Source organism: Geotrypetes seraphini, chromosome 8, assembly GCF_902459505.1.
Source record: "Geotrypetes seraphini chromosome 8, aGeoSer1.1, whole genome shotgun sequence".
Lineage (NCBI taxonomy): Eukaryota > Metazoa > Chordata > Amphibia > Gymnophiona > Dermophiidae > Geotrypetes > Geotrypetes seraphini.
The window spans coordinates 169894644-169920788 of record NC_047091.1 but is presented as its reverse complement, the minus strand read 5'-3'; the positions used below and the strand labels follow the sequence as shown (position 1 = coordinate 169920788).

At 43.4% G+C, this 26145-nt stretch overlaps 1 protein-coding gene across 2 annotated transcripts in view; it reads right to left on the bottom strand.

Annotated features, from left to right (window-relative positions):
- Positions 1-26145, bottom strand: part of MYO18B (myosin XVIIIB) — a 565740-nt gene that overhangs the window by 201292 nt on the left and 338303 nt on the right. For both annotated transcript variants that reach the window (XM_033955841.1, XM_033955842.1), the window contains 3 exons: positions 24276-24395; positions 19672-19780; positions 16099-16223 (listed from right to left, as the gene is read on the bottom strand). In XM_033955841.1, coding sequence (XP_033811732.1) covers positions 16099-16223; positions 19672-19780; positions 24276-24395 — 354 coding nt within the window. The remainder of the gene's footprint in view (positions 1-16098; positions 16224-19671; positions 19781-24275; positions 24396-26145) is intronic.

Genomic DNA, 26145 nt, shown 5'->3' with positions numbered 1-26145 from the left:
TGGCAACAAGAGGACACCCGTGGAAAATCAGAGGCGGGAAACTGCACGGTGACACCAGGAAATTCTTTTTCACCGAAAGGGTGGTAGATCGCTGGAATGGTCTTCCACTTCAGGTGATTGAGGCCAGCAGCGTGCCTGATTTTAAGGCCAAATGGGATCGACACATGGGATCTATTCGCAAAGTAAATGCAGGGGAGGGTCATTAGGGTGGGCAGACTGGATGGGCCGTGGCCCTTATCTGCTGTCAATTTCTATGTTTCTATGATTTCAGAGATGGGTAATTAAAGAGGTTTATTCTGCAAGAGCTCTTATTCGGGCAGTTGATGAAGAATTGGGAGGCGAGGTAAGTTGTAGTCAATGGGCTCCACACTTTATTAAATGAACTACTAAACCCCATACATTCCACATTCATTCTCTCATATTTATATGTGGTACACGCATTTCCCAACAAAATGTGTAATTTATTCTGTCAAGGGTCCTTTTAAGCTGAGTTATTTGACACTATAGGGAATGTGCTTTATTTATCTGTGGCAGTAGGATTGCAGTAATAATTTGGAAATTCGACTACAGACACGATGGGAAACAACAGAGAGAATGCACGTTTTCTCAAGTACCTAATTTCATTTTATTTTGATACACTGTAAACCGCTTAGGCCAGTAAAATACAGGAGCGGTAGATCAAATCTTAAATAAACATAAACTTCCTTAAATTTACAGTTCGATATAGTATTTGAATGTTTGTTATCACTGAAGCCCCCGGAATCTACATATGGCACCCACATTTGGGCATCAAAATTGCACGCGATCTTGAGATCTGCGCACAGATAAATTGATGCGCTGTTAACAAAGCAATAATTGACTGCTAACAATCCGCTCCAATTTGGACTTGCTGCAGTCAGTTGTTTATAGATCGGAGCCCCAAAACGGCACCTAAGTGCGATTGGCCAGCGACAGCTGATTTAGGCACCCTTTATAGAATCAGCCCCTTTGTGCTGAGCACGACCCACTAAAGGAAAATTTTTCCCAGTCTGGAATTTTTTACCGGGTTGCTAGAGCTTTGAGTATTGGGGCCTTAGCGACGACCAAATCCTGCCTCTGAACATCGGTCCAAGAGCTAACGTGAACCGTGAATCATTAGTTGGGAATTTCCTGGATGATCCACAAAGGTTCATAAATTTTGAGCCAGGCAATCTATGGCCATTGTGCAATAACCCCTTAATTCTACAAAGTTACATACCCAAGTTATAGACTAAGCACAGCTGTGCACATAGCTTAGGGGCTTTTTCACTAAAGATATTAATGTGTGCTAAGTACAACATGGCCTATAGGAATAAACTAGGATTTGCAGCATTTAGCATGTGCTAAGCTTTAGTAAAAGGGGCCCTTAATTAACTAACAAGCTGTTACTTGGCATTAACAACTAATCGGTAGCTATAATGTATGTTAATTGGTGCTAATTGACAATAATTAGCAATTACACACATAACATCTCTTAGGGCTAGATCGTGTACCGATCGGTTTGCGACCCCTTTGCGACCCGATTGCCCTCCGACCCAATTCATTAACCTGTGTACCGATCCATTTCTAATCTGTGCATGCAAACGAGGGGAAACGGCATGCAAAGTAGGCAGGGACGCGATTCACTAAATTTTTTTCTTGAACCCCGACTGGGCTGGCCAATCCACAAGAAGCGATTGACAGTTCTAAATCTAATAGATGCTGGCACTGTCATATTGATATAGGGACTTTGGATCATTTGTTGTATTATTGTCCATTGATACTTACCGGTAATTTTTGGAAGTTGATATGGGGACAAATTAATACTTGGGCCATCAATATCACTAACTTATGAAGTTATAATTTGTGGTACTTTATTACATGTTAAACCTTCTTTGGATCGTTATAAAAGCCGATTTTTCTTAATAATGACGGGAGTAGCCATTCAAATGATAACACGCAATTGGAAATGTTATGGTTGACTTAATTATACTTTCTGGTGGCCAAACTTGTGTTCTAGTTATAAATCTGAAAGAATGAAGGCTGAAGTTTTAGGCTATAGTAAAGTATTTAACATGATGTGGAGCCCATTGGCATCATTTATTGAGTCACAATAGATGCCATGTACCTTTTCTTTTTATCTGACCTCCTTACACATCCAAGGTGAGAGGGAGGGTGGCGGGAAATGTATTATTGTTTGTTATTCCTATTTTATTTATTGTATGGAAATTATAAATGTATATCTACTTTTATTAATTAAGGGGGAGGGGGAGAGAAAATGAGTGTTTTTCAAATTATTTGCATATTTAAAGTGCGTTTCTTGATTTGTTTATGTTTAAATTCATTGTATTGCACTATTTATATTTTAAAATTAATAAAGATTTACCAAAAAAAAAAAGAAGCGACTTCTGGGGACCCGCCACTCACATCCTTTCCAACTGTCCTGCCAGCCCTGCAGCCCAGAAATAAATCTACTCTCTGCCTCCCCAACTCTCTCTCTGCCTCCCCGACTCTCTCTCTGGCTCCCCGCTCTCCTGCTCTCTGCTGGGACCTACTCTCTGCCTCCCCGACTCTCTCTCTCTGGCTCCCCGCTCTCCTGCTCTCCGTCGCGACCTGCTCTCTGCTTCCCACGACTTTCTCACTAGCTCCCCGACTCTCCTGCTCTCTGCCGCCCTTTCCTGCAGTGCGAGCCCGTGATTTTAACCCGCTTTAAACCCGTGGGTTAAAACCACAGGCTCACACTGCAGGGAAAGGCGGCAAAGAGCTGGTAAGTCGGGGAGCCAGTAAAAAAAAGGTTGAAAAAAACTCAACAACCAGACAGCAAACACATGTGCAGACCATCTACAGGCAAAGTAGATGGTCTGCGCATGCGTCGGGATCGCTACCTAGCGATCCGTGTCGGCTGATGGGGGCGTGCCTCCGATCACCCCCCATTAGAATATTCTGGCTTCCAGAATCGATCGGCCCAGCCCGGATCGGACACGGATCAGGCAGGTTAGTGAATCGGGCCCCTAGTCCAAATTCAAAACTATGCAACTATAAGGGGGAGTAGACTATGGAGGGGCAAAGGCGGCTCAGGGAGTCTAACTACCTACATTAGGTATGAGTATTTATGTCAGCCATTTTGCTGGTATAAGTTCTCACATCCAAAGTTAGGTAACTGCAGACTTAGGCTCATATTCTATAACTGAAATTGCATACACAGTTGTCAAGATACAAGTTCTCAGGCCAACCAACCAACTTCCTAAATTCTGAACGTTATTTTCCACTGTAGCTGAAAAGAGTGTTATCTTATATCGTTAAGCGTCAACTTGCAGAAACAAAATTCTGTTTTGACATTGTTTCAGATCATTGATTGAACCAGCTCAAAGTCATTCTCCTCTTGGTTGAACTGAGAACTTTTCAGCCCCCCCTCCTAGTGTGAAGAGTTTCAGTCTCTGGTAACCAGACCTGAGACTATGATGTCATAATGCCTCATTCCACCAATAAGAGGCAACCTCAACAGTGATGTCACAATGGTTTGATTGTGATATATTTGGCTCACTTTTATTACATACGAGGGGGTGCTGAAATGTTCTCAGTCCAACCAACCAACTTCCTAAATTCTGAGCGTTATTTTGCCACTGTAGCTGAAAAGAACGTTATCTTATTTCACTAAGCGCCAATTTGCAGAAACAAAATTCTCTGTTTTGACATTGTTTCAGGTCATTGATTGAACCATATCCACGTCATTCTCTTCTGGGTTGGGCTGACAACTTTTCGGCACCCCCTCGTAGCGTGAACACTTTCAGTCTTATCAGTGATGTCACAATGGCTTGATTGTCCTTTACTTGGCTCACTTTTATTACATACGAGGGGGTGCTTGAAAGTTCTCAGTCCAACCAACCAGCTTCCTAAATTCTGAGCCTTATTTTGCCACTGTTATCTTATTTCGTTAAGTGCCAATTTCCAGAAACGAAATTCTATGTTTTCACATTGTTTCAGGCTGTTGATTGAACCCTATTCGTGCCAATCTCTTCTTGGCTGGGCTGAGAACTTTTCAGCACTCCCCTCGTATTTGAAGATGTATTATGGCTCCTATTATGGGAAATTTACTGGTTAGAAAAAAACTATGTATTAAAAAAATCTCTCTGGGTGATAGACAAATTTCTCTAGAATCAAAACTTAATTTTTTTTTTCTTCAGTGTGACAATAAAATATTGCAGGCTGAATTTCTCCAGTTATTTGACCAATTACATGCAGATCTTACACCCTAAATGGTGAGACCTTAGCAAGGACTACAGCAGAATGAGACTTGGAGGTAATCATTAGTGATGACTTGAAGACTGCCAATCAAGTGGAGAAAGCTTCATCCAAGGCTAGACAAATGATGGGTTGTATCCGTAGAAGTTCCATCAGCCAAAAGCCCGAAGTCATAATGCTGTTGTACAGATCCATGGTGAGACCTCATCTGGAATATTGTGTACAATTCTGGAGGCCACATTACCAAAAAGATGTGCTGAGTCGGTTCAGCGAATGGCCACCAGGATGGTCTCGGGACTCAAGGATCTCCTGTGTGAGGAACGGTTGGGTAAGTTGCAGCTATACTCACTCGAGGAGCGCAGAGAGAGGGGAGACATGATTGAGACGTTCAAATATGTCACGGGCCATATCGAGGTGGAAGAAGATATCTTTTTTCTTAAAGGAACCATGGCAACAAGAGGGCATCCATTGAAAATCAGGGGTGGGAAACTTCATGGCGACACCAGGAAGTATTTCTTCACCGAAAGGGTGGTTGATCATTGGAATGATCTTCCACTGCAGGTAATCGAGGCCAGCAGCGAGGGGATAAGCATGTGGGATCTCTTCATGGAAGAAATTAGGGGGGTGGGTCATTAGAGTGGGCAGACTTGATGGGCCGTGGCCCTTTTCTGCCATCATTTTCTATGTTTCTATGTAACACTGACATTTTACAGACTTATCAATGCCAGGGTTTAGAGGTTTTTTTCTTGATGGATGAAATAAATAAGTCATGTCACTACTCTGAGGGCTCCTGTTACTAAGGTGCGCGAGCGTTTTTAGCGTGCGCTGCATTGCCCCACGTGCTAACCCCGCGCTACGCGCCAAGAACTAATGTCAGCTCAATGCTGGCGTTAGCGTCCAGCACGCGTGGCAATGCAGCGCACACTAAAACCACTAGCGCAGCTTCTGGCTCCTTTTACAAAGCCGCGCAAGCGGTTTAGCGCGCGTAATAGCGTGCACTAAACCGCCGGACGCGCTAGCCGCTACCGCCTCCTCTTGAGCAGGCGGTAGTTTTTCAGCCAGCGCGGGGGTTAGCGCGTGGTGAAAAGTCATGCACGTCAAACCCGCTAGCGCCGCTTTGTAAAAGGAGCCCTCAAATCATCTTAAAATATAGTGTACAAAAGCTACAGAAAGGCTCAGTTTTCCAGCTTGTTGTTTATGGTGACAAAGAATATTTATGTATGATAAACAGTTATTTTTTATCAGGCTACTCTTTCACACTTTCTGCTTTTGATTAGGTGGAATAATTATTCATTACTCAAAATATTCCTCTACACATTTTGTACTTAGCGTGATTATTCTGTACATTTGATATCTGAAAAAGAAACATGATTTATGCAAAAACACCTACTTAGAAACACTGCATGAAGGCAATGGTAATGGCATAATTTTTTATTTTCTCTACTCTGGTCTGCCTGCATTAATAAGGACATACATTTCTGCCAGCTCTAACCATGGTAACGCTTCACTACAATGTGAATTTCAGAATGCAGAGGTATCAGAGACATCCCTGCAGTCAAAGCACTTAAATTAGCATTACACAAAGTAAAGACAATCTTATAGAAAATATATGTCATTTTTCTATCTTTACAAGGGGGTGCTGAAAAGTTCTCAGCCCAAGGTTTAATCAATGATCTGAAATAATGTCAAACCATACTGTAGAATTTTGTTTCTGCACATTGGCACTTAACAAAATAGGATAACACTGTTTTCAGCTACAGTGGCAAAGTAACATTCAGAATTTAGGAAGTTGGTTGGTTGGGCTGAGAACTTTTCCGCCAAGTATAGGACAATCAAGCCATTGTGACATCACTGATGAGATTGGCTCTTACTGGTGGAATAAGGCATTATGACATCACAATCTCAGCTCTGGTTAAGAACATAAGAACATAAGAATTGCCACTGCTGGGTCAGACCAGTGGTCCATCGTGCCCAGAAGTCTGCTCATGCGGCGGCCTCCACGTCAAAGACTAGTGCTCTAAATGAGTCCAGCCTCACCTGCGTACGTTCCAGTTTAACAGGAACTTGCGCAACTTTGTCTTGAATCCCTGGAGGGTGTTTTTCCCTATAACAAACTCTGGAAGTGCATTCCAGTTTTCTACCACTCTCTGGGTGAAGAAGAACTTCCTTATGTTTGTATGGAATCTAATCCCTTTCAACTTTAGAGAGTGCCTTCTTGATCTCCCTACCTTGGAGAGGGTGAACAATCTGTCTTTATCTGCTAAGTCTATTCCCTTCAATATTTTGAATGTTTCAATCATGTCCCCTCTCAGTCTCCTCTTTTCAAGGGAGAAGAGGCCCAGTTTCTCTAATCTCTCACTGTACTGCAATTCCTCTAGCCCCTTAACCATTTTAATCGCTCTTCTCTGGACCCTTCTGAGTAATACCGTGTCCTTCTTCATGTATGTTGACCAGTGCTGGATGCAGTACTCAAGGTGAAGGTGCACCATGGCCCGGTACAGCGGCATGATAACCTTCTCTGATCTGTTCGTGATCCACTTCTTTATCATTCCTAGCATTCTGTTCACCCTTTTCGCCACCGCTGCACATTGCATGGACGGCTTCATCGACTTGTCGATCATAACTCCCATGTCTCTTTCCTGGGAGGTCTCTCCAAGTACCGCCCCGGACATCCTGTATTCGTGCATGAGATTTTTGTTACCGACATGCATCACTTTACACTTATCCACTTTGAACCCCATTTGTCATGTCGATACCCATTTCTCGAGCTTGATTATGTCACGTTGCTGATCTTTACAATCCCCCTGTGTCTTCACTACTCTGAATAACTTTGTATCATCCGCAAATTTAATCACCTCATTCGTCGTACTAATGCCCAGATCGTTTACAAAAATGTTGAAGAGCACGGGTCTAAGCACCGAGCCCTGTGGCACCCCACTGGTGACGCTCTTCCAGTCCAAGTATTATCCATTTACCCCAACTCTCTGTTTCCTATGCTCCAGCCAGTTTTTAATCCACGTGAGCATTTCACCCTCAATTCCATGGCTCGCAATTTTCCGAAGTAGTCGTTCATGTGGAACCTTGTCGAATGCCTTCTGAAAATCCAGATACCAGAGACTGAAAGTCTTCACACTATGACAGGGTGATGAAATGTTTTCAGTCCAACCATGAAGAGAATGACGTGAATATGGTTCAATCAATGATCTGAAACAATGTCAAAAACATAGAATTTTGTTTCTACAAATTGGCACTTAACACTCTTTTCAAGCTACAGGGACAAAGTAACGTTCAGAATTTAGGAAGTTGGTTGGTTGGGCTGAGAACTTTCCAGTACCCTTTCATATTTACCTCTGAAAATGCCAAGGTGAACCTTAACATTTCTAACTGTGGTATTAAGAGAGTCTGTTTGCCTTGCAAAACACTGCTGTAATCTTACGAGGGGCTACTGAAAAGTTCTCAGCCCAACCAAGAAGAGAATGATGTGGAAGCATGAAACTTATAAGTTATTCCATACTTTTCTTGACACTTTTCATTTCAATGATATGAAATGAAACAAAAAGTGTCAAGAAAAGTGTGGAATAACTTATAAGTTTCATGCTTCCACATCATTCTCTTCTTGGTTGGGCTGAGAACTTTTCAACGGCCCCTTATATTGGGATGTCATAATGACTCGTTCCACCAATGCCTAAGAGCCAAACTCCAGTGATGTCACAATGGCTTGGTTTCTCTTTACTTGTGCCCGATTACTAGATGCATTTGCCTCATTGAAATGAAAAGTGTAGAATAACTTGTAAGTTTCATGGTTCCACTTCATTCTCTTCTTGGTTGGGCTGAGAACTTTTCAGCGGCCCCTCGTATAAGGACTTCCTACATAAAACATCTGCTTTGGTAACTGACTAATTCCTCTTTTGGTTTTTCTTTGCTTTTACAACTTTCACTCATTGCCAGAAATGAAGGGCATGTTTGACTCATACTTTGTAGAGCTCCATATAACGTTTAATGCCAGGGGTAAAATGAATGAAATTAATTATAAGATGTATGGCTTTGCTTTTATTTTATTTTATTATTTGAATCTTTCTTCCATTCAAGGAGAAAAATGAAAGGAAACATGATTTGAATATGATTCTGCTATTACTTTTTATGAATGCGTTATCATATAGATTCACTATACAAGTTTGAAATAAATACAGCAAAGAAAAGAAAAATACATATTTAGGCTATATGCTTCTAACATATTGTGGAGCCATTTTACTAAGAGGCTGTTTTACTAAAGCTTATTGGGCCTGATTCTCGAAAAGTGTGTCCCGATTGCAGGTGGCGATAGATGTCCTAGCGCCGTCTGGCAGCCAATCGGGAAGTATGTTTTTTTTTAAAAAAAATTGTGCAAGGAGAGTCACCTACATTGTAGATGTCATGGAGACATGTAGGGACACTTAAGCATGCCCAAAGTAGGGCACGGGTGTGGTTTTGCCCAGAAGTGGCCTTGGGCGTACATAACATAAGAACATAGGCATAAGAACATAAGCAATGCCTCCGCTGGGTCAGACCTGAGGTCCATCGTGCCCAGCAGCCCACTCGCGTGGCGGCCCAACAGGTCCAGGACCTGTGCAGTAATCCTCTATCTATACCCTTCTATCCCCTTTTCCAGCAGGAAATTGTCCAATCTTTTCTTGAACTCCAGTACCGTACTCTGCCCTATTACGCTCTCTGGAAGCACATTCCAGGTGTCCACCACACGTTGGGTAAAGAAGAACTTCCTAGTATTCGTTTTGAATCTGTCCCCTTTCAACTTTTCCGAATGCCCTCTTGTCTTTTATTTTTTGAAAGTTTGAAGAATCTGTCCCTCTCTACTCTCTCTATGCCCTTCATGATCTTGTAAGTCTCTATCATATCCCCTCTAAGTCTCCTCTTTTCCAGGGAACAGAGACCCAGTTTCTCCAGTCTCTCAGCGTATGAAAGGTTTTCCATCCCTTTTACCAGATGTGTCGCTCTCCTCTGAACCCTCTCGAGTAACGCCATATCCTTTTTAAGGTATGGCGACCAATATTGGACGCAGTACTCCAGATGTGGACGCACTATTGCCCGATACAACGGCAGGATAACTTCTTTCGTCCTGGTTGTAATATGCTTCTTGATTATATCTAGCATTCTATTTGTTCTCTTAGCGGCCGCTGTGCACTATGCCGTCGGCTTCATTGTCATGTCCACCATTACCCCCAAGTCCCTTTCTTGGGTACTCTCATTCAATAACATCCCTCCCATTGTATAGTTGCACCTCGGGTTTCTGCTTCCCACATGCAATACTTTACATTTCTCAATGTTGAACTTCATCTGCCATCTCGTCGCCCATTCCCCTAGTTTGTTCAAGTCCCTTTGCAATTTTTCGTAGTCCTCCTTAGTCCGAGCTTCACTAAATAGTTTGGTGTCGTCCGCAAATTTTATTATCTCACACTTCGTCCCTGTTTCTAGATCATTTATGAAAAATTAAATAGCAGCGGCCCAAGCACCGAGCCCTGCAGAACACCACTCGTGACCCTCCTCCAGTCCAAATAGTGGCCCTTCACCCCTACCCTCTGTTTCCTACCCGCTAACCAGTTTCTGATCCATCTATGTACGTCTCCGTCCACCCCATGGTTCTTCAGTTTCCGGAGTAGTCGATCATGAGGCACCTTGTCAAAGGCTTTTTGGAAATTTAGGTATATGATGTAAATGGGGTCTCCTCTGTCCATCTGTTTGTTAATTCCTTCGAAGAAGTGCAATAAGTTAGTTAGGCACGATCTCCCCCTGCAGAAACCATGTTGGCTGGTTATCAGAAGTTTGTTTCTTTCAAAATGTTCATCGATGTTTTCTTTTATCAGTGCTTCCACCAGTTTCCCCGGAACCGAGGTCAGACTCACCGGTCTGTAGTTTCCCGGGTCACCTCTTGATCCCTTTTTAAAGATGGGCGTAACGTTGGCTATCTTCCAATCCTCCAGGATCACGCCTGTTTTCAGGAATAGGTTGCAAATTTGCTGCAGTAGTTCCACTATCTCCTCCTTTAGTTCCTTCAGAACCCTTGGATGGATTCCGTCTGGACCCGGGGATTTGTCAGTTTTTAGTTTTTCTATTTGCCTGCGCACATCTTCAAGGCTCACTTCCATGGATGTTAATTTTTGTGCTTGATTTCCATTGAAGAATTGCTCAGGTTCCGGTAAGCGTTCCTGTGTGTCTCCATAGGCACGAGACAGACATCTTAGATTTAGGCCCTCAAAATGCTGGCGACTGCTCAGCGCTGTAGACGCGATTCTCTTTAGAACACCGATGTGCGATTGACATGCGATCAACGGCCGCCTCTTATGCGTCCGCCAAGATCAGCATCCTATACAGAAACAGGCCCATTGTGCTCTAAGGACTAAATTCTGTAAATGGTGTTGAAAAATATGAGGGCTAAGTGTTAGGAGGAAGAGTGGCCTGGTGGTTAATAACCACTGCCGCAACACCCTGAGGTTGTGGGTTTAATTCCCACGTTGCTCCCTGTGACCCTAGGCAATTCTCTTAATTCTCCATTACCAGAGATAGATTGTGAGTCTGCCAGCATAGATAGGGAAAACTACCAAGAGTACCTGAATGTAAAAACTGCCTTGATGGTATTGTGAAAGGCAGTATATAGACTTTATAGACATAAGACTTTATAGACATAAGCATAAGAATAGCCTTACTGGGTCATACTAATAGTCCATCTAGCCAGTAGCTCGTCCAATCCAGGTCACTAGTACCTGGCAAAAAGCCAAATAGTAGAAGCATTCCATGCTACCAATTCAGCGCAAGCAGTGGCTTCCCCTATGTCTGTCTAAATAACAGACTATGGACTTTTCCTCCAGGAACTTGTCCAAACCTTTCTTAAAACCAGCTACGCTATCCGTTCTTATCACGACCTCTGGCAACGCGTTCCAGAGCTTAACTATTCTCTGCGTGCAAAAAATATTTCCTCCTATTGGTTTTAAACGTATTTCCCTGAAACTTCATCGAATGTCCCCTAGCCTTTGTAATTTTTGACGGAGTGAAAAATCGATCCTCTCAGGATTTTGTAGACTTCAATCATATCTCCCCTCAGCCGTGGCTCTTTTCCAAACTGAAGAGAAGTTCCATCCCCTTTATCATCTTGGCTGCTCTTCTTGAGATAAGGCAACCAGAACTGAATGCAACACTCAAGGTGAGATCTCACCATGGAGCAATACAGAGGTGATACAGTGAACGTAGGTGCTAGTAGCCATCTGAAAACCTTAGGTGCACCCTATTTATGCCAGGAGGGGTTTTCGAGCCTAAATACTGGTGCCTAAGTTTGGTGTCTACCAGCATCTAAGTCCAAAACATGCGCCTACATGCAAAACACGCCAATGATCTGCCACTAGGCACCTACTGGAAAATGGTAGGCGCCTACCGAGTTAAGCACCTTTTGCCCAGTTAACTTTAATTTAAGCCAATTAAAAGGTGCTATTTTCTTGTTATCAGCACCGAATAAGCTTTCTTAATAATTAAGTTAGGTACCTAGAATGACATCTTCTATAGGATCCATTGTATTGGTCTCAGAGAATGGAACAACCTTCCAGAATATATTCATCAACAGCAGACTATACAGACCTTTAAGAAAGTGCTTAAAAGACACTTATTCTGTCAAATGAAATATAGGGTCTGAGACTGGTCTAGGGAGAAGGAGTGGAGACTGTTGAGTGCAAGGTGCTGGACATTGATGTATTCTATGGTCTGGTCAGTTTTTATTGGTTATAATGATGTTTCTCGTTGAGGCGACTTGTATATTATATGTAATTTTATATTCTGTATGTAAGTGTGTAACTCGCCCTGGATAAGGGCGGGGGATAATTTTATAAGAAGAGAAGAAAGAAAGACGATCTGGCCCTTAGTGCGTGTTAATTCCGTTAGCCCGTGCTAAGGTTTAGTAAAAGGGCTAAATCTGATGAACTTAGTTCGGGAAGGCTAGGCAAAACCTATTAAGCTGGTCCAGTATAAAGGGTGTGTCCTACAGTATATTTGTTGGCACTTCTTGCCACATATTCAAGAAGACTAACATGGCAAATGCAACATTGTTTTTCCAGTACAGTAAAACCTTGGTTTGCGCGCATAATTTGTTCCAGAAACATGCTTATAATCCAAAACACTCGTATATCAAAGCGAATTTCCCCATAAGAAATAATGGAAACCCAGACGATTCGTTCCACAACCCAAAAACTTTAATACAAAATACTGTACTGTACATAAACAGCCACTACACGCCTGCAGCGTCAGAGAGAGAAGAACCATCGGATGAGTTGTGATGATGTGACACGCCTATATTGTACGTACTCGTATTGCAAGACCTCGTCATTTAGAACAGTCACTAAATTCCTGCAACGTTAGAGAGAGAAGAACCATCGGCTCAGTTGTGATGACGTGACACGCCTATACTGTACGTTCTCGTATTGCAAGACCTCGTCATTTAGAACAGTCACTAAATTCCTGCAACGTTAGAGAGAGAAGAACTATCGGCTCAGTTGTGATGACATGACACGCCTATACTGTACGTACTCGTATTGCAAGATCTCGTCATTTAGAACAGTCACTAAATTCCTGCAACGTTAGAGAGAGAAGAACCATCGGCTCAGTTGTGATGACGTGACACGCCTATACTGTACGTACTCGTATTGCAAGACCTCGTCATTTAGAACAGTCACTAAATTCCTGCAACGTTAGAGAGAGAAGAACCATTGGCTCAGTTGTGATGACGTGACACGCCTATACTGTACGTACTCGTATTGCAAGACCTCGTCATTTAGAACAGTCACTAAATTCCTACAATGTCAGAGAGAGAAGAACCATCGGCTCAGTTGTGATGACGTGACACGCCTATACTGCACGTACTCGTATTGCAAGACCTCGTCATTTAGAACAGTCACTAAATTCCTGCAACGTTAGAGAGAGAAGAACCATCGGCTCAGTTGTGATGACGTGACACGCCTATACTGTACGTACTCGTATTGCAAGACCTCGTCATTTAGAACAGTCACTAAATTCCTGCAACGTTAGAGAGAGAAGAACCATCGGCTCAGTTGTGATGACGTGACACGCCTATACTGTACGTACTCGTATTGCAAGACCTCGTCATTTAGAACAGTCACTAAATTCCTACAATGTCAGAGAGAGAAGAATCATCAGCTCAGTTGTGATGATGTGACATGCCTATACTGTACGTACTCGTATTGCAAGATCTCGTCATTTAGAACAGTCACTAAATTCCTGCAACGTTAGAGAGAGAAGAACCATCGGCTCAGTTGTGATGACGTGACACGCCTATACTGTACGTACTCGTATTGCAAGACCTCGTCATTTAGAACAGTCACTAAATTCCTACAATGTCAGAGAGAGAAGAACCATCGGCTCAGTTGTGATGACGTGACACGCCTATACTGTACGTACTCGTATTGCAAGACCTCGTCATTTAGAACAGTCACTAAATTCCTACAATGTCAGAGAGAGAAGAACCATCGGCTCAGTTGTGATGACGTGACACGCCTATACTGCACGTACTCGTATTGCAAGACCTCGTCATTTAGAACAGTCACTAAATTCCTGCAACGTTAGAGAGAGAAGAACCATCGGCTCAGTTGTGATGATGTGACATGCCTATATTGTACGTACTCGTATTTCAAGACCTCATCATTTAGAACAGTCACTAAATTCCTGCAACGTTAGAGAGAGAAGAACCATCGGCTCAGTTGTGATGACGTGACACACCTATACTGTACGTACTCGTATTGCAAGACCTCGTCATTTAGAACAGTCACTAAATTCCTGCAACGTTAGAGAGAGAAGAACCATCGGCTCAGTTGTGATGACGTGACACGCCTATACTGTACGTACTCGTATTGCAAGACCTCGTCATTTAGAACAGTCACTAAATTCCTACAATGTCAGAGAGAGAAGAACCATCAGCTCAGTTGTGATGATGTGACATGCCTATACTGTACGTACTCGTATTGCAAGACCTCGTCATTTAGAACAGTCACTAAATTCCTGCAACGTTAGAGAGAGAAGAACCATCGGCTCAGTTGTGATGACGTGACACGCCTATACTGTACGTACTCGTATTGCAAGACCTCGTTATTTAGAACAGTCACTAAATTCCTGCAACGTTAGAGAGAGAAGAACCATCGGCTCAGTTGTGATGACGTGACACGCCTATACTGTACGTACTCGTATTGCAAGACCTCGTCATTTAGAACAGTCACTAAATTCCTACAATGTCAGAGAGAGAAGAACCATCGGCTCAGTTGTGATGATGTGACATGCCTATACTGTACGTATTCGTATTGCAAGACCTCGTCATTTAGAACAGTCACTAAATTCCTGCAACGTTAGAGAGAGAAGAACCATCGGCTCAGTTGTGATGACGTGACACACCTATACTGTACGTACTCGTATTGCAAGACCTCGTCATTTAGAACAGTCACTAAATTCCTGCAACGTTAGAGAGAGAAGAACCATCGGCTCAGTTGTGATGACGTGACACGCCTATACTGTACGTACTCGTATTGCAAGACCTCGTCATTTAGAACAGTCACTAAATTCCTACAATGTCAGAGAGAGAAGAACCATCAGCTCAGTTGTGATGATGTGACATGCCTATACTGTACGTACTCGTATTGCAAGACCTCGTCATTTAGAACAGTCACTAAATTCCTGCAACGTTAGAGAGAGAAGAACCATCGGCTCAGTTGTGATGACGTGACACGCCTATACTGTACGTACTCGTATTGCAAGACCTCGTTATTTAGAACAGTCACTAAATTCCTGCAACGTTAGAGAGAGAAGAACCATCGGCTCAGTTGTGATGACGTGACACGCCTATACTGTACGTACTCGTATTGCAAGACCTCGTCATTTAGAACAGTCACTAAATTCCTACAATGTCAGAGAGAGAAGAACCATCGGCTCAGTTGTGATGATGTGACATGCCTATACTGTACGTATTCGTATTGCAAGACCTCGTCATTTAGAACAGTCACTAAATTCCTGCAACGTTAGAGAGAGAAGAACCATCGGCTCAGTTGTGATGAAGTGACACGCCTATACTGTACGTACTCATATTGCAAGACCTCGTTATTTAGAACAGTCACTAAATTCCTGCAACGTTAGAGAGAGAAGAACCATCGGCTCAGCTGTGATGATGTGACACACCTATACTGTACGTACTCGTATTGCAAGACCTCGTCACTAAATTCCTGCAACGTTAGAGAGAGAAAAACCATCGGCTCAGTTGTGAAGATGTGACACACCTATATTGTATGTACTCGTATTGCATGACCTCGCTCATTTAGAACAGAAATTAAATTCCTGCAATGTTAGAGAGAGAAGAACCATTGGCTCAGTTGTGATGATGTGACACGCCTATACTGTATGCACTCGTATTGCAAGACCTCGTCATTTAGAACAGTCACTAAATTCCTGCAACGTTAGAGAGAGAAGAACCTTCGGCTCAGTTGTGATGATGTGACGCGCCTATACTGTATGCACTCGTATTGCAAGACCTCGCTCGTTTATCAAGTTAAAATTTAATAAAACTCTTTGCTTGTCTTGCAAAACACTCGCACACCGAGTTACTCGTAATCCAAGGTTTTATTGTAGTTGAAATAAATGTCAGTTGTCAGTTTGTTTAAGTAAATATCATAACAGCAGAACACAAGTTGCAATGTAATAATTGCACAGTAAAATTCAGTTGACCAGTTAGTTCAATCATCCAAGGTCAAGATGCCGGGAAAATCAAAGCCACCTAATGCGACTGCCAACAAATCAGAGAAGAGCTGAAGTCTTGACTTTCCTTCTTACCTTTTCTTCCAGTTCTTTTCTGTACTTTTGTTCATTTTCTAAACGTTCTTCAAACTGTGCAACTCGCTTCCTGAGAAAATTTATTTCAGTCTGCGCGCAGTCAAAGCGTATCTGCCATTCATCCGCTGTATAGTGAACAATGCAGGTCTTGCCATCAGTACATAAATAGCATCACAATTTGTACATTAAAAAATGTCTTTAAAATAGGGGGAAAATTATCCATTAGATTAGGAGAAAATTGTTTTTAATATTGAGTTAGCGAATTAAAACCCCACCCCCTTTTTATGAAGCCGTGTTGGTGTTTTTTTGTCGCTGGCCGTAGCGGTAAAAGCTCCGACGCTCATAGAATTCCTATGAGCATCAGAAATTATACCGCTGTGGCCGTTGTTAAAAAAAACGCCAACGCGGCTTCATAAAAGGGGGGGTGGTGGTGGTAAATGAGACTCGTATCTCTGCTATAAGGCCAAAGTACTAGGCTTATCCAGGTATAAGGCTACCAGATGTCTGGATTTCCCTGAATATGTTCTCCTTTTGAGGACATGTCCAGGAATCTGGACGGCTTTTCAAAACCCGGAACTTTGACCGGGTTTTGAAAAGCGTCACGACAAAATCGCATCGGGAAGGGGCACCTGCGCATGCATGGACGCAACGCGGTGACATCGTGCGCTCATGCACGTGACATCGTGTCGTGTCCGTGCATGCACGGATACCGTCTGGGGGGGTGGAACAGGGCGTGCCTGAGGTGGACTGGGCAGTCCGGGGGGCATGGCCTTGGGTCCATGTTTTCCTGAAGAACAATCTGGTAACCCTAAGAAGGCAGGCAGTAATTCTAGATGGGTTTTTTTCTGAGCTTAAAGACTTTTTATGGTGTCAGGTCAAAAGTGCGCCGGGACAAAGGTGCGCGCAGACAATTGAGCGCAGCGCAGGGGTGCGCGCCACAGAAAATTACAGTTTTTAGGGCTACGACGGGGGGTGTGGGGGAACCCCCCCACTTTACTTAATAGAGATCGCGCCACGTTGTGTGGGCATTGTGGGGGGGTTTGGGGGGTTGTAACCCCCCACATTTTACTGAAAACTTCACTTTTTCCCTGTTTTTTGGGAAAAAGTTAAGTTTACAGTAAAATGTGGATGGTTACAACCCCTCAAACCCCCTCATAACGCCGGCGCGATCTCTATTAAGTAAACGGGGGGGGGGGGGGAGGGCTCCCCAACAAAACCTCCCGTCGGATCCCCTAAAAACTGTAATTTTCTTTGGCGCGCGCCTCCGTCTTGCGCTCAGTTGTCGGCACGCGCCTTTGTCTTTCGCGGGATTGTCTATGAACCCTTTTTACACATGTGGAAAAGGCTGTTATAAAATTTCTCCGTCGTATTTTTTGTTTGTTTGATTGTTTATTTCTCACCCGCCCTTATCCAGGGCGAGTTACATATTTGCATGCATATCCCAAACACATCTATTATATTATTACACAGGCTGCGCTAAATCTGGCTGCTTAGCTATGTGGGTGTCGGCACTGCCAACACCACATAACTAGCGGCTCCTCACCAATGCCACCCTTGACCGTCCCACTTTTTAGTGGGGCAGTCTGAGGAGAGATTCGGTGTCACTCTTTAGTTAAATGCCGCAGAATGTTCTCCTTTTAGACAGCCGGAGGCAAATAAGCGGGCTGGAGAGATAGATAGACGAGGGTTCGTCACAGAGTTTCCGCACGTTCATACTTTCATGGGAAATGGTCGGGGCGGGAGAAGTGGTGAGAGGGCGTGTCGTAGAATGTCATGTGACCGATCAGTCAGGCAAGAGAGGGTGATTATGTGAAAAAGTGATATATATTTGCTTTTGAAATATTAAAGTGTTTAAAAAAAATAAAAGGAGATCCCTCGTAGATAATTCAGCCAGTAGACAACTCAGTAGGTTCGCTGATGAAGTTTTCAAGATTTTCTATATTAACCCAATTGATCACATGAGAACGAAGACTATTTTCTATCAGCTGAAGAACTAATTTGATTTTAATTCAATCATCTTCAACTGTATTTCAACTAGACATAGGCCAGTATCAAGTATGATGCAGTGACTGCTCTAAAACGATACTTCAAGCTCTGTTGGTATGGTAGCCACTGTTCTAAGCTGAGCGGCAGTCCTCCAACTGCATTGCTTCCAGCGGGGGGCGATGCTTCAATATTGTGTTTTCAATTGCTACGGACAGCAAGGTTCCCTAAAGTCCTGCGGAGCTTACCTGTTCTTTTCTACTGAGATTGTGATAGTGAAATAGCCTCCCTGACTGGCAGGACGGTAGGTGGATGACTCCCAACTCAGCTTGGCGAGAAACAGTGATTGTTGTAGACCAGGGATCTCAAAGTCCCTCCTCGAGGGCCACAATCCAGTCGGGTTTTCAGGATTTCCCCAATGAATATGCATTGAAAGCAGTGCATGTACATAGATCTCATGCACATTCATTGGGGAAATCCTGAAAACCTGACTGGATTGCGGCCCTCAAGGAGGGACTTTGAGATCCCTGTTGTAGACTGTCATCAACTGGCAGGCTGTAGGGTCCTCCAGTTATTTGCTGGACTATTTAGACCAATGTGTCACAAACTTGTCCAAGCCGTGACACACTAAACGCGGGGCCGCGGCACACTAAACTCTGGCCCGCGGTTGGAGGGTATCTGCACGTGCACAGAAATCGACGTGATGATGTCATGCTCGTGCATGTGTGAAGGCCCTCCAGACAGGGCCCTTAGCTTGTTAACCCTGAATTTACCACACCTGTGGGAAGATACGGAGAGCAGGAGAGGCGCCTGTGAGGAGAAGTGTCGGTGCCAGTTGACTCACCTACACGACATGCCTCTCACAGCATTCCCGGAATCTCGCCGCGACACACTACTGTGCCACAGCACACAGTTTGTGATACACTGATTTAGGCCAGTAGCACGCTAGACTTCAAGAGGCGATGGGACAAGCAGATGGGGTTGCTACAGAGGTATAATAGAGGATAGCTTCTCAAGGGTGGGAAGGATCTTGATTGAGAAGACTTGTTGGGCCACCGGCCCTTTTCTGTCATCATATTCTATGTTTCTAATTGTTGCAAACCATCTTAACTGCAGCAGAAGTGGCTGAGGGGAGTAGTTGTCAACATGGGCTACCATTGAGATGCGTCATTTTACCATGAACTCCATTTTAAGTCATGTGACCTAGTTACTAGCAATTAGGGTTAACAATAAAATAACATATCTCTTAACAAATGTTGGGCCAGTGGAAAGGTAATGACAAGTCCTGTGCAAGAACTGGTGGAGGGACAAAGAAACCAATCTCTGATCTCATCCTAAAGTTCTCTAGTTGCTGATGTTGTGTTGGGCAAAATGTTGGTTGAGCCATGGCCAAGGTGGCACACCTTACGCTAATGCATATAATAAACAACACCATTGGTCTCTTGTTCATACAGCCTCCATGATCCTTTGTCTAGGCAATGTAAGTCTCGTATGGTACTAACAAACTCTTAAACTCAAGCAGGGGACTCCAACGTTATATCTTACTAGGGCTTCATTACGGAAATAGCTGAGCTGATATTCTGTATTTACCTCCTCTACAGCCACTCGATCCAAGTTCTCGCTGTTCAATTTGTTGCTGAGCTTCTTCCAGTTGCAAAGCAACTAACTCCAAATTCTTTTGTGCCTGGTCATATTTATTCTGAAACAAAGTCAGGTGGGGGAACCAATTCAGTGAAAGGGTGCCTAAAACTTAGGTGCCCCAAAATGGGGGAGGTAAATGATGTTGAAAAAAACAGTGCCCAAAAAGTCTGTGCGGAGCGCTATTCTATCAAAGTTTTGTGCCTTTCATAGAATAGCACTCAGAGCTGATTTCCTGGTTACGAGGATTAACACCAACTGAAACTTTAGTGAAAATCCTGGTGCATAAGTTAGGCGCAGATCCCCGGTATTCAGTAACGCCACGTGCATCTTTAGTGAATGCCTCTGACCTGCCCTCTTTGGAGTTGCGCACTGTAAGATTTAGGCGCAGATCTTTACAGAATAATGCTTGGAAAGATGCATTCGCAAATCCAAAAAGTCATCAATTAACATCAACAATTGATTGTGTTAGCACCCAACTAATTGGCTAATCAGCCAATTTAGTTGCACCTGCATCTCAGGATCATGCACCGTTTTGCATGTGGAAATTTGCATATGCTTTATAGAATCCGGGGTGTCAATTTTATAATGGCGATATCATGTGTCGTCGCCATTATAGAATACTAGTGTATGCCCACATTTTGGTGTCAAACTCTAGGCATGAATGCTTACACCATGTCAATGGCTGGTGTAAAGGGTTGCACCCAAATACTAGCCATTAAGGGTGTAACTGGCAGCATTCTATAATTTAGCGCTTAATTTCTTGGCATTCGCTTGACCTATGCCTCTCCCATACCCACTTGGTACTGAGTAGGATGCACTTGGCGCAATTCTACAAGGTGCACAGTGGCATAATGAGGTTGAGAGGCGCCTGGGGTGGTGGTGCCCCTCCCCTGCCCTTGTCTTTGCCCCCCTCGCTTCTTCCCGATCCCGCTAGCCATGTGCCCCTCTCCCTTCCATTCCCCTGTACCTCTAGTTGAAGCTTTGGCTCAAGGCGGTCAATGTGCTCCTCGTGACCCCGTCGGCTCTCACTCTGACATCAATTCTGACGGGGGCGTGAAGAGCACGGCATGGGGGAAGGGAAGGAATATGTGCGTGTGGAGGGGAGGAATGGGTAGAGGTGGGGGTTGAAGAGGAGTGCCGGTGCCCCCACTAACATGGCGCCCAGGGTGGACCACCTCCCCTTATGACGCCACTGTGCACAAACGTTTTAAAGAATCACGCTAAGTGCCAGTGCATTGCACACCTTTTTAGGCACACCTTTATAGGCCAAGAAAAACCAGGCCTAAATCCCTGCACTTAACTTGTGCACACATCGGGCGTATTCTATAACAGTGCGCCTAACTTTTAAGAAGGTCCACAGTCTACCCATGTCCCTCCCCTGGCCATGCCACCTTTTCTAATTCGCACACTGGAATGGGTGCCTACTTTTTATATCATTGTGCTGTCCAGGTTATGCACATATTTTTTTAATTGGCACCAATTAGCGTCAATTGCAAGGTGTTAATTGCTAATTATTGATGCTGATGGGGTAAATTTTTTTTATAGAAGAGTCATTTATGCACGTAACTATGAATTAATGTCAATTAGTGCTTGTTGATGCCAATTCTTGATACTTAGTGCCAATTTAGGGACAATTAGATAATTTAGTCATGTATATAAATGATCCTTGCACGTCCAATTGTGTGTCCAATTTTTTGTGCCTTTTTTTTATAGAATTGAAGGGATTCTGTCAACTGCAAGCACAATATAGCTTCATGATATAATAATAATAATAATAATTTTATTTTTATATACCGCCAAAGCCATGATAGTTCGAGGCGGTTCACAACAAGAGGCGCTGGACAATCAGCGAAGTAGTTACAATGCAAAGTCATTGGAAATAAGGTACAGGTTGAGAGGAGTGATACACTAGATTCACAGGTTACAATCGGTTAAACAAATTCGTTTTTATTGATTTTCTAAAATTGAGGTAAGATGTGGAGTGGATGATGACGTTAGCCAGCCAGTCGTTCCATTTACCTGCCTGGGAGGCAAGAGTTCTGTCCAGGAATCTTTTGTAGTGGCAGTCCTTTAACGATGGAAAGGAGAACAAATGAATTCTGCATGTGGACTTAATGGTTGTATGAGACAGAAGTGCTCAAGATGACAGCATAGGTGTTTACTCGTGACATATTATTTGAAGTAAAATCCTCGTTTATATATGGAGGGGCATAAAAAAAAAAAAAGGTAAGTCCAACTTGGATGTTTCCAGCTGAATATCCAAAATTGGAGGTACAAAAATGGCCATTTTCAAATGGCAAACTACAGAACATCCAAAAATATATATTTTTTTTAAAAAAGGTCTATTTGGATGTTTTGGTCAGCAGAAGTCTAACTTTATACCCCATCCAGGTTGAAAACATCCTAATCCTGACCTTATGGGCATGGGTGGGGCCAGCAGAGTAATGGACTGGCCACATAGACATCCCGACAGAGCCATGGGGCACCTTAGAGGGCACTGCTGTGAACTTCACATAAAGGGTGACAGTTGTATATCTCACCATAGCCCCCTTATAATTTATGGTGAGCCCCCTCCAACACCCCCACCACCCCCCCTAAAAAAAAAAACCTACTATACCCTCCAGTAAACCATCCCAATAGCACTTATGGCTGCAGATGGCACCTCTATGGCAGTATAGAAAGGTTTGGGTGGGCTCCACGCGTTTTACCATAAATGTCGTGGTTAGAGTGGCTTATGGGCCTGGGTCCTCCTCTCTATGGTTCAGTAGCCCACCCACCAGGAACTCTATACACCTGGTGCTCCACTAGTCTTCCCCATACCAGATGCTGCTGTTTTATAGATAGGTATGTACCTTTTTGTTCTATATTTTGTGTGGTGGAAGGGGGTCAGTGAGCACTGGGGGAGTGAGGGGGTGTCTTACCTTGATGCATGCAGTGGTCATCTGGTGGGCCTTAGACCCTTCTAAAAACAGGTCTAGTTCCAAACGTGCAAGTTCCATCAAGGGTGTCTTGCAAAATGTTTGATTAATGCTGCAAGACGTCCACGTCTAACCCACCCCTGAGACTGCCCAAAGCCTGCCCATAACACGCCTCCACCGCGCCCATCTCATGCTCTGTACGTACCGAGGCTGGAACACCTCACTAGACGTACAGAAAGACAGTTTTGATTATCAGCACTTGGACGTCCTGGTGATTAGGAAGTCCGAGTGCTGGTTTAGGATGCTTTTGGGACATCTATGTTTTTTTGATTATGAGCTTGATTGTTTTCGCCCACTTCGTTCATCAAGCCAAAATCTCCTTTCTGTTCCTTCTTTGAAAATTATAGGAACAAGAAGATCGGACATGTTCTCTGTGATGGGTCCTCAATGGTGGAACGCTTTGCCACAATATATTAGAAACGAAAAAGATCTCACATTGTTCAAAAATTTTTTTAAATCTTATCTTTTTAAAGATGCTTTTAATATTTAAACTTTTTAATAAAGGTTTCAAAATGTGCTATAGTTTAACCACCCCCCTCCTTCTTGTTTTTTTCCTTTTTCAACCAAGATGAAAATTGTAACTTTTCCACTCTCCCTCCTGACTCATGTTTGTATTTTTATGAAAGAATATTGTTAATTTGTTAGTCTCTCTGCATTATACTCTATTTTTAAAATTGTTCATCGCTTAGTATTCCTAATAAGCGATTCATCAACTATGTTAATAAACTTGAAACTTTTCATTTTGGTTTATATCAAGCTTTCCACTTTTTTTGTGAGAGCTGTTTCACTGGTGAGTACACGACAAGCTTATAATATATCAAGAAGGAAACTAGATAATGCTATAAGTCATGATGTTAATCTTTCTTATATTGATGCATCATTTACATGCTACAGCAGCAGTCTGGTTTCATGTTTTCTCCTGTGCTGGCGGTTAAATTTGTTTGATTATTATTGCAATATTTTATCCATCAGCCCCAAGAAGCATATACACTTCTCCCTCTGTATTCGCTGTGATAGGGGATTAACAGAACCGCAAATACAGAAAAACCGCGAATAACTTTTTCATATGTTATTCACTGTCTTCTATTAAAAACCATCGTGAATATGGCGAAACCGCGAATAACATGGTGGGAGACCTGGCCTGTTCCTGAAGGAGAGGCAAAGCACGGTGAAGAAAGTGCTGGGAATCAGCGATTTTCTCTGGAAACACTTGGAATCAGCGATTTCTCTATGCAAGCTGATGTAATTGGGGGGGAGGAGCCAGCAAGTGAAAAACCGTGAATAATTGAAACCGCGAATACGGAGGGAGAAGTGTACCTGTACTGTATATTGAGATTTGGTTGAGCCCCTAATGAAGGCAATTTGCCAAAACATGGCCCGTGTCAGGTTCCCTTTCCAATCAGACTTCGCTTAAAGGTTTGCTACCAGCTGGATCAGCTTGGTCATCTCTGCTTTTTTTTTGTTTTGTTTTTTGTTACGCTGCCGGTCACGCATCCTCCCCATTCCCATTTAATGGTGGTCCAGTTTTGGCAACGATCTCGTTTTAACACTGCATTTTCCTTGCTGGAGATTTACCTGTAGTTCTTTTATCTCTCTCGATGTCCGGAGCCGATCCGCCCGTTCACTCTCCAAGACCCGGCAGGCGACCTCGCCTTTAAATCGCTCGTCGGATAACTCTGTCGTCAAGTCTGTAATCTAAAAATACATTTAAAACTCAGTAAAGCACAATTATGCCTGACAGTAGTGTTTTAGAAAACATGTGTTGTGGGTCCGTCAAAGACGTTTCCGAAAGTGAACTGCGCAACACACAGGCAGCAAAACACACATTAAGCAAAACATTTATGTGGATCTCCATACTTCGTCAGGAATGTTGCAAACAGCGTACACTTCCCCCTCCGTATTTGCGAACTCCGTATCTACGGATTCGATTAATCGCGATTTTAAACCAAAAATTCCTTTTTCTTTTTACAGGCTATTTTAAGCCCTGTAAGCCCCCCCCCCCCCCCCCTTAAGCTTTACCTGATGGTCTAGCGGGTTTTCGGGGCAGGAGCGATCTTCCCACACTCCTGCTCCTTGCAGATTGCTCACAGGAAAATGTCTGCCTTGAGTTTCCGTAGTCTCTCGAGCCATTTCCTGTGAGCGATCTGCACAGGGCAGGAGCGTGGGAAGATCGCTCCTGCCTGAAAACTCGCTAGACCACCAGGTAAGGTTTAAGGGGGGGGGGCTTTCAGGTCTTAAAATAGCCAGGGGAAGCGGGGGTTAGGGGCAGAACCGGCCCAAATATTATTTGTGGTTTTTTGATATTCGCGGGCTGGCTCTAACCCCCGCGAAGTCCAAAGGTTAGTGATCTTTGGAACATGTTCTTTCCCCATGCTCATCCTACTTAACTTTCCAGATATCACTGATATCTTTAAATTTATTATTTATTTGGTTTTGTATCCCGTTCTCCCAGAAGAGCTCAGAACGGGTTACAAAGTTTACATACATAATAATATACACTGAATATGTATACCCTAGAGGAAAGGAGAGACAGGGGAGATATGATTCAGACGTTCAAATACTTGAAGGGTATTAACGTAGAACAAAATCTTTTTCAGAGAACGGAAAATGGTAAAACCAGAGGACATAATTTGAGGTTCAGGGGTGGTAGATTCAAGAGCAATGTTCGGAAATTCTACTTTACGGAGAGGATGGTGGATGCCTGAAATGCGCTCCCGAGAGAGGTGGTGGAGAGTAAAACTGTGACTGAGTTCAAAGAAGCGTGGGATGAACACAAAGGGTCTAGAATCAGAAAATAAGATTAAATATTGAACTAAGGCCAGTACTGGGCAGACTTGCACGGTCTGTGTTGGTGTATGGCCAATGGCTGGGAGGGTGTAGATGGGCTGGAGTAAGTCTTAACAGAGATTTTGGCAGTTGGAACCCAAGCACAGTACCGGGTAGAGCTTTGGATTCTTGCCCAGAAATAGCTAAGAAGAAAAAATTAAAAAAAAATTTTTTAATTGAATCAGGTTGGGCAGACTGGATGGACCATTCGGGTCTTTATTTGCCGTCATCTACTATGTTACTATGTAATAAAATATTTTTTTTTAAAAAAGCATATTTATACAAGGTGATGGCAAACATGGCATGTCGGAATATTGTCTGTCAAAGATGGCAAAAAACATAGGTAACAAAGCGTGGTAAAACATTTAGGGCTCCTTTTACGAAGGTGCGCTAAGGCCTTAACGCGCGGAATAGCGCACGCTAAATTGCCGCATGCTCTAGCTGCTACCGCCTCCTTTTGAGCAGGTGGTAGATTTTCAGCTAGCATGCGCTAATCCAGTGCGTGCAATTAAACTGCTAGCGCACCTTCGTAAAAGGAGCCCTTAGGGGTCCTTTTACTAAGGCGTGCTAGCCATTTTAGTCTATGGACACGCTCCTTAGTAAAAGGACCCCAATATAA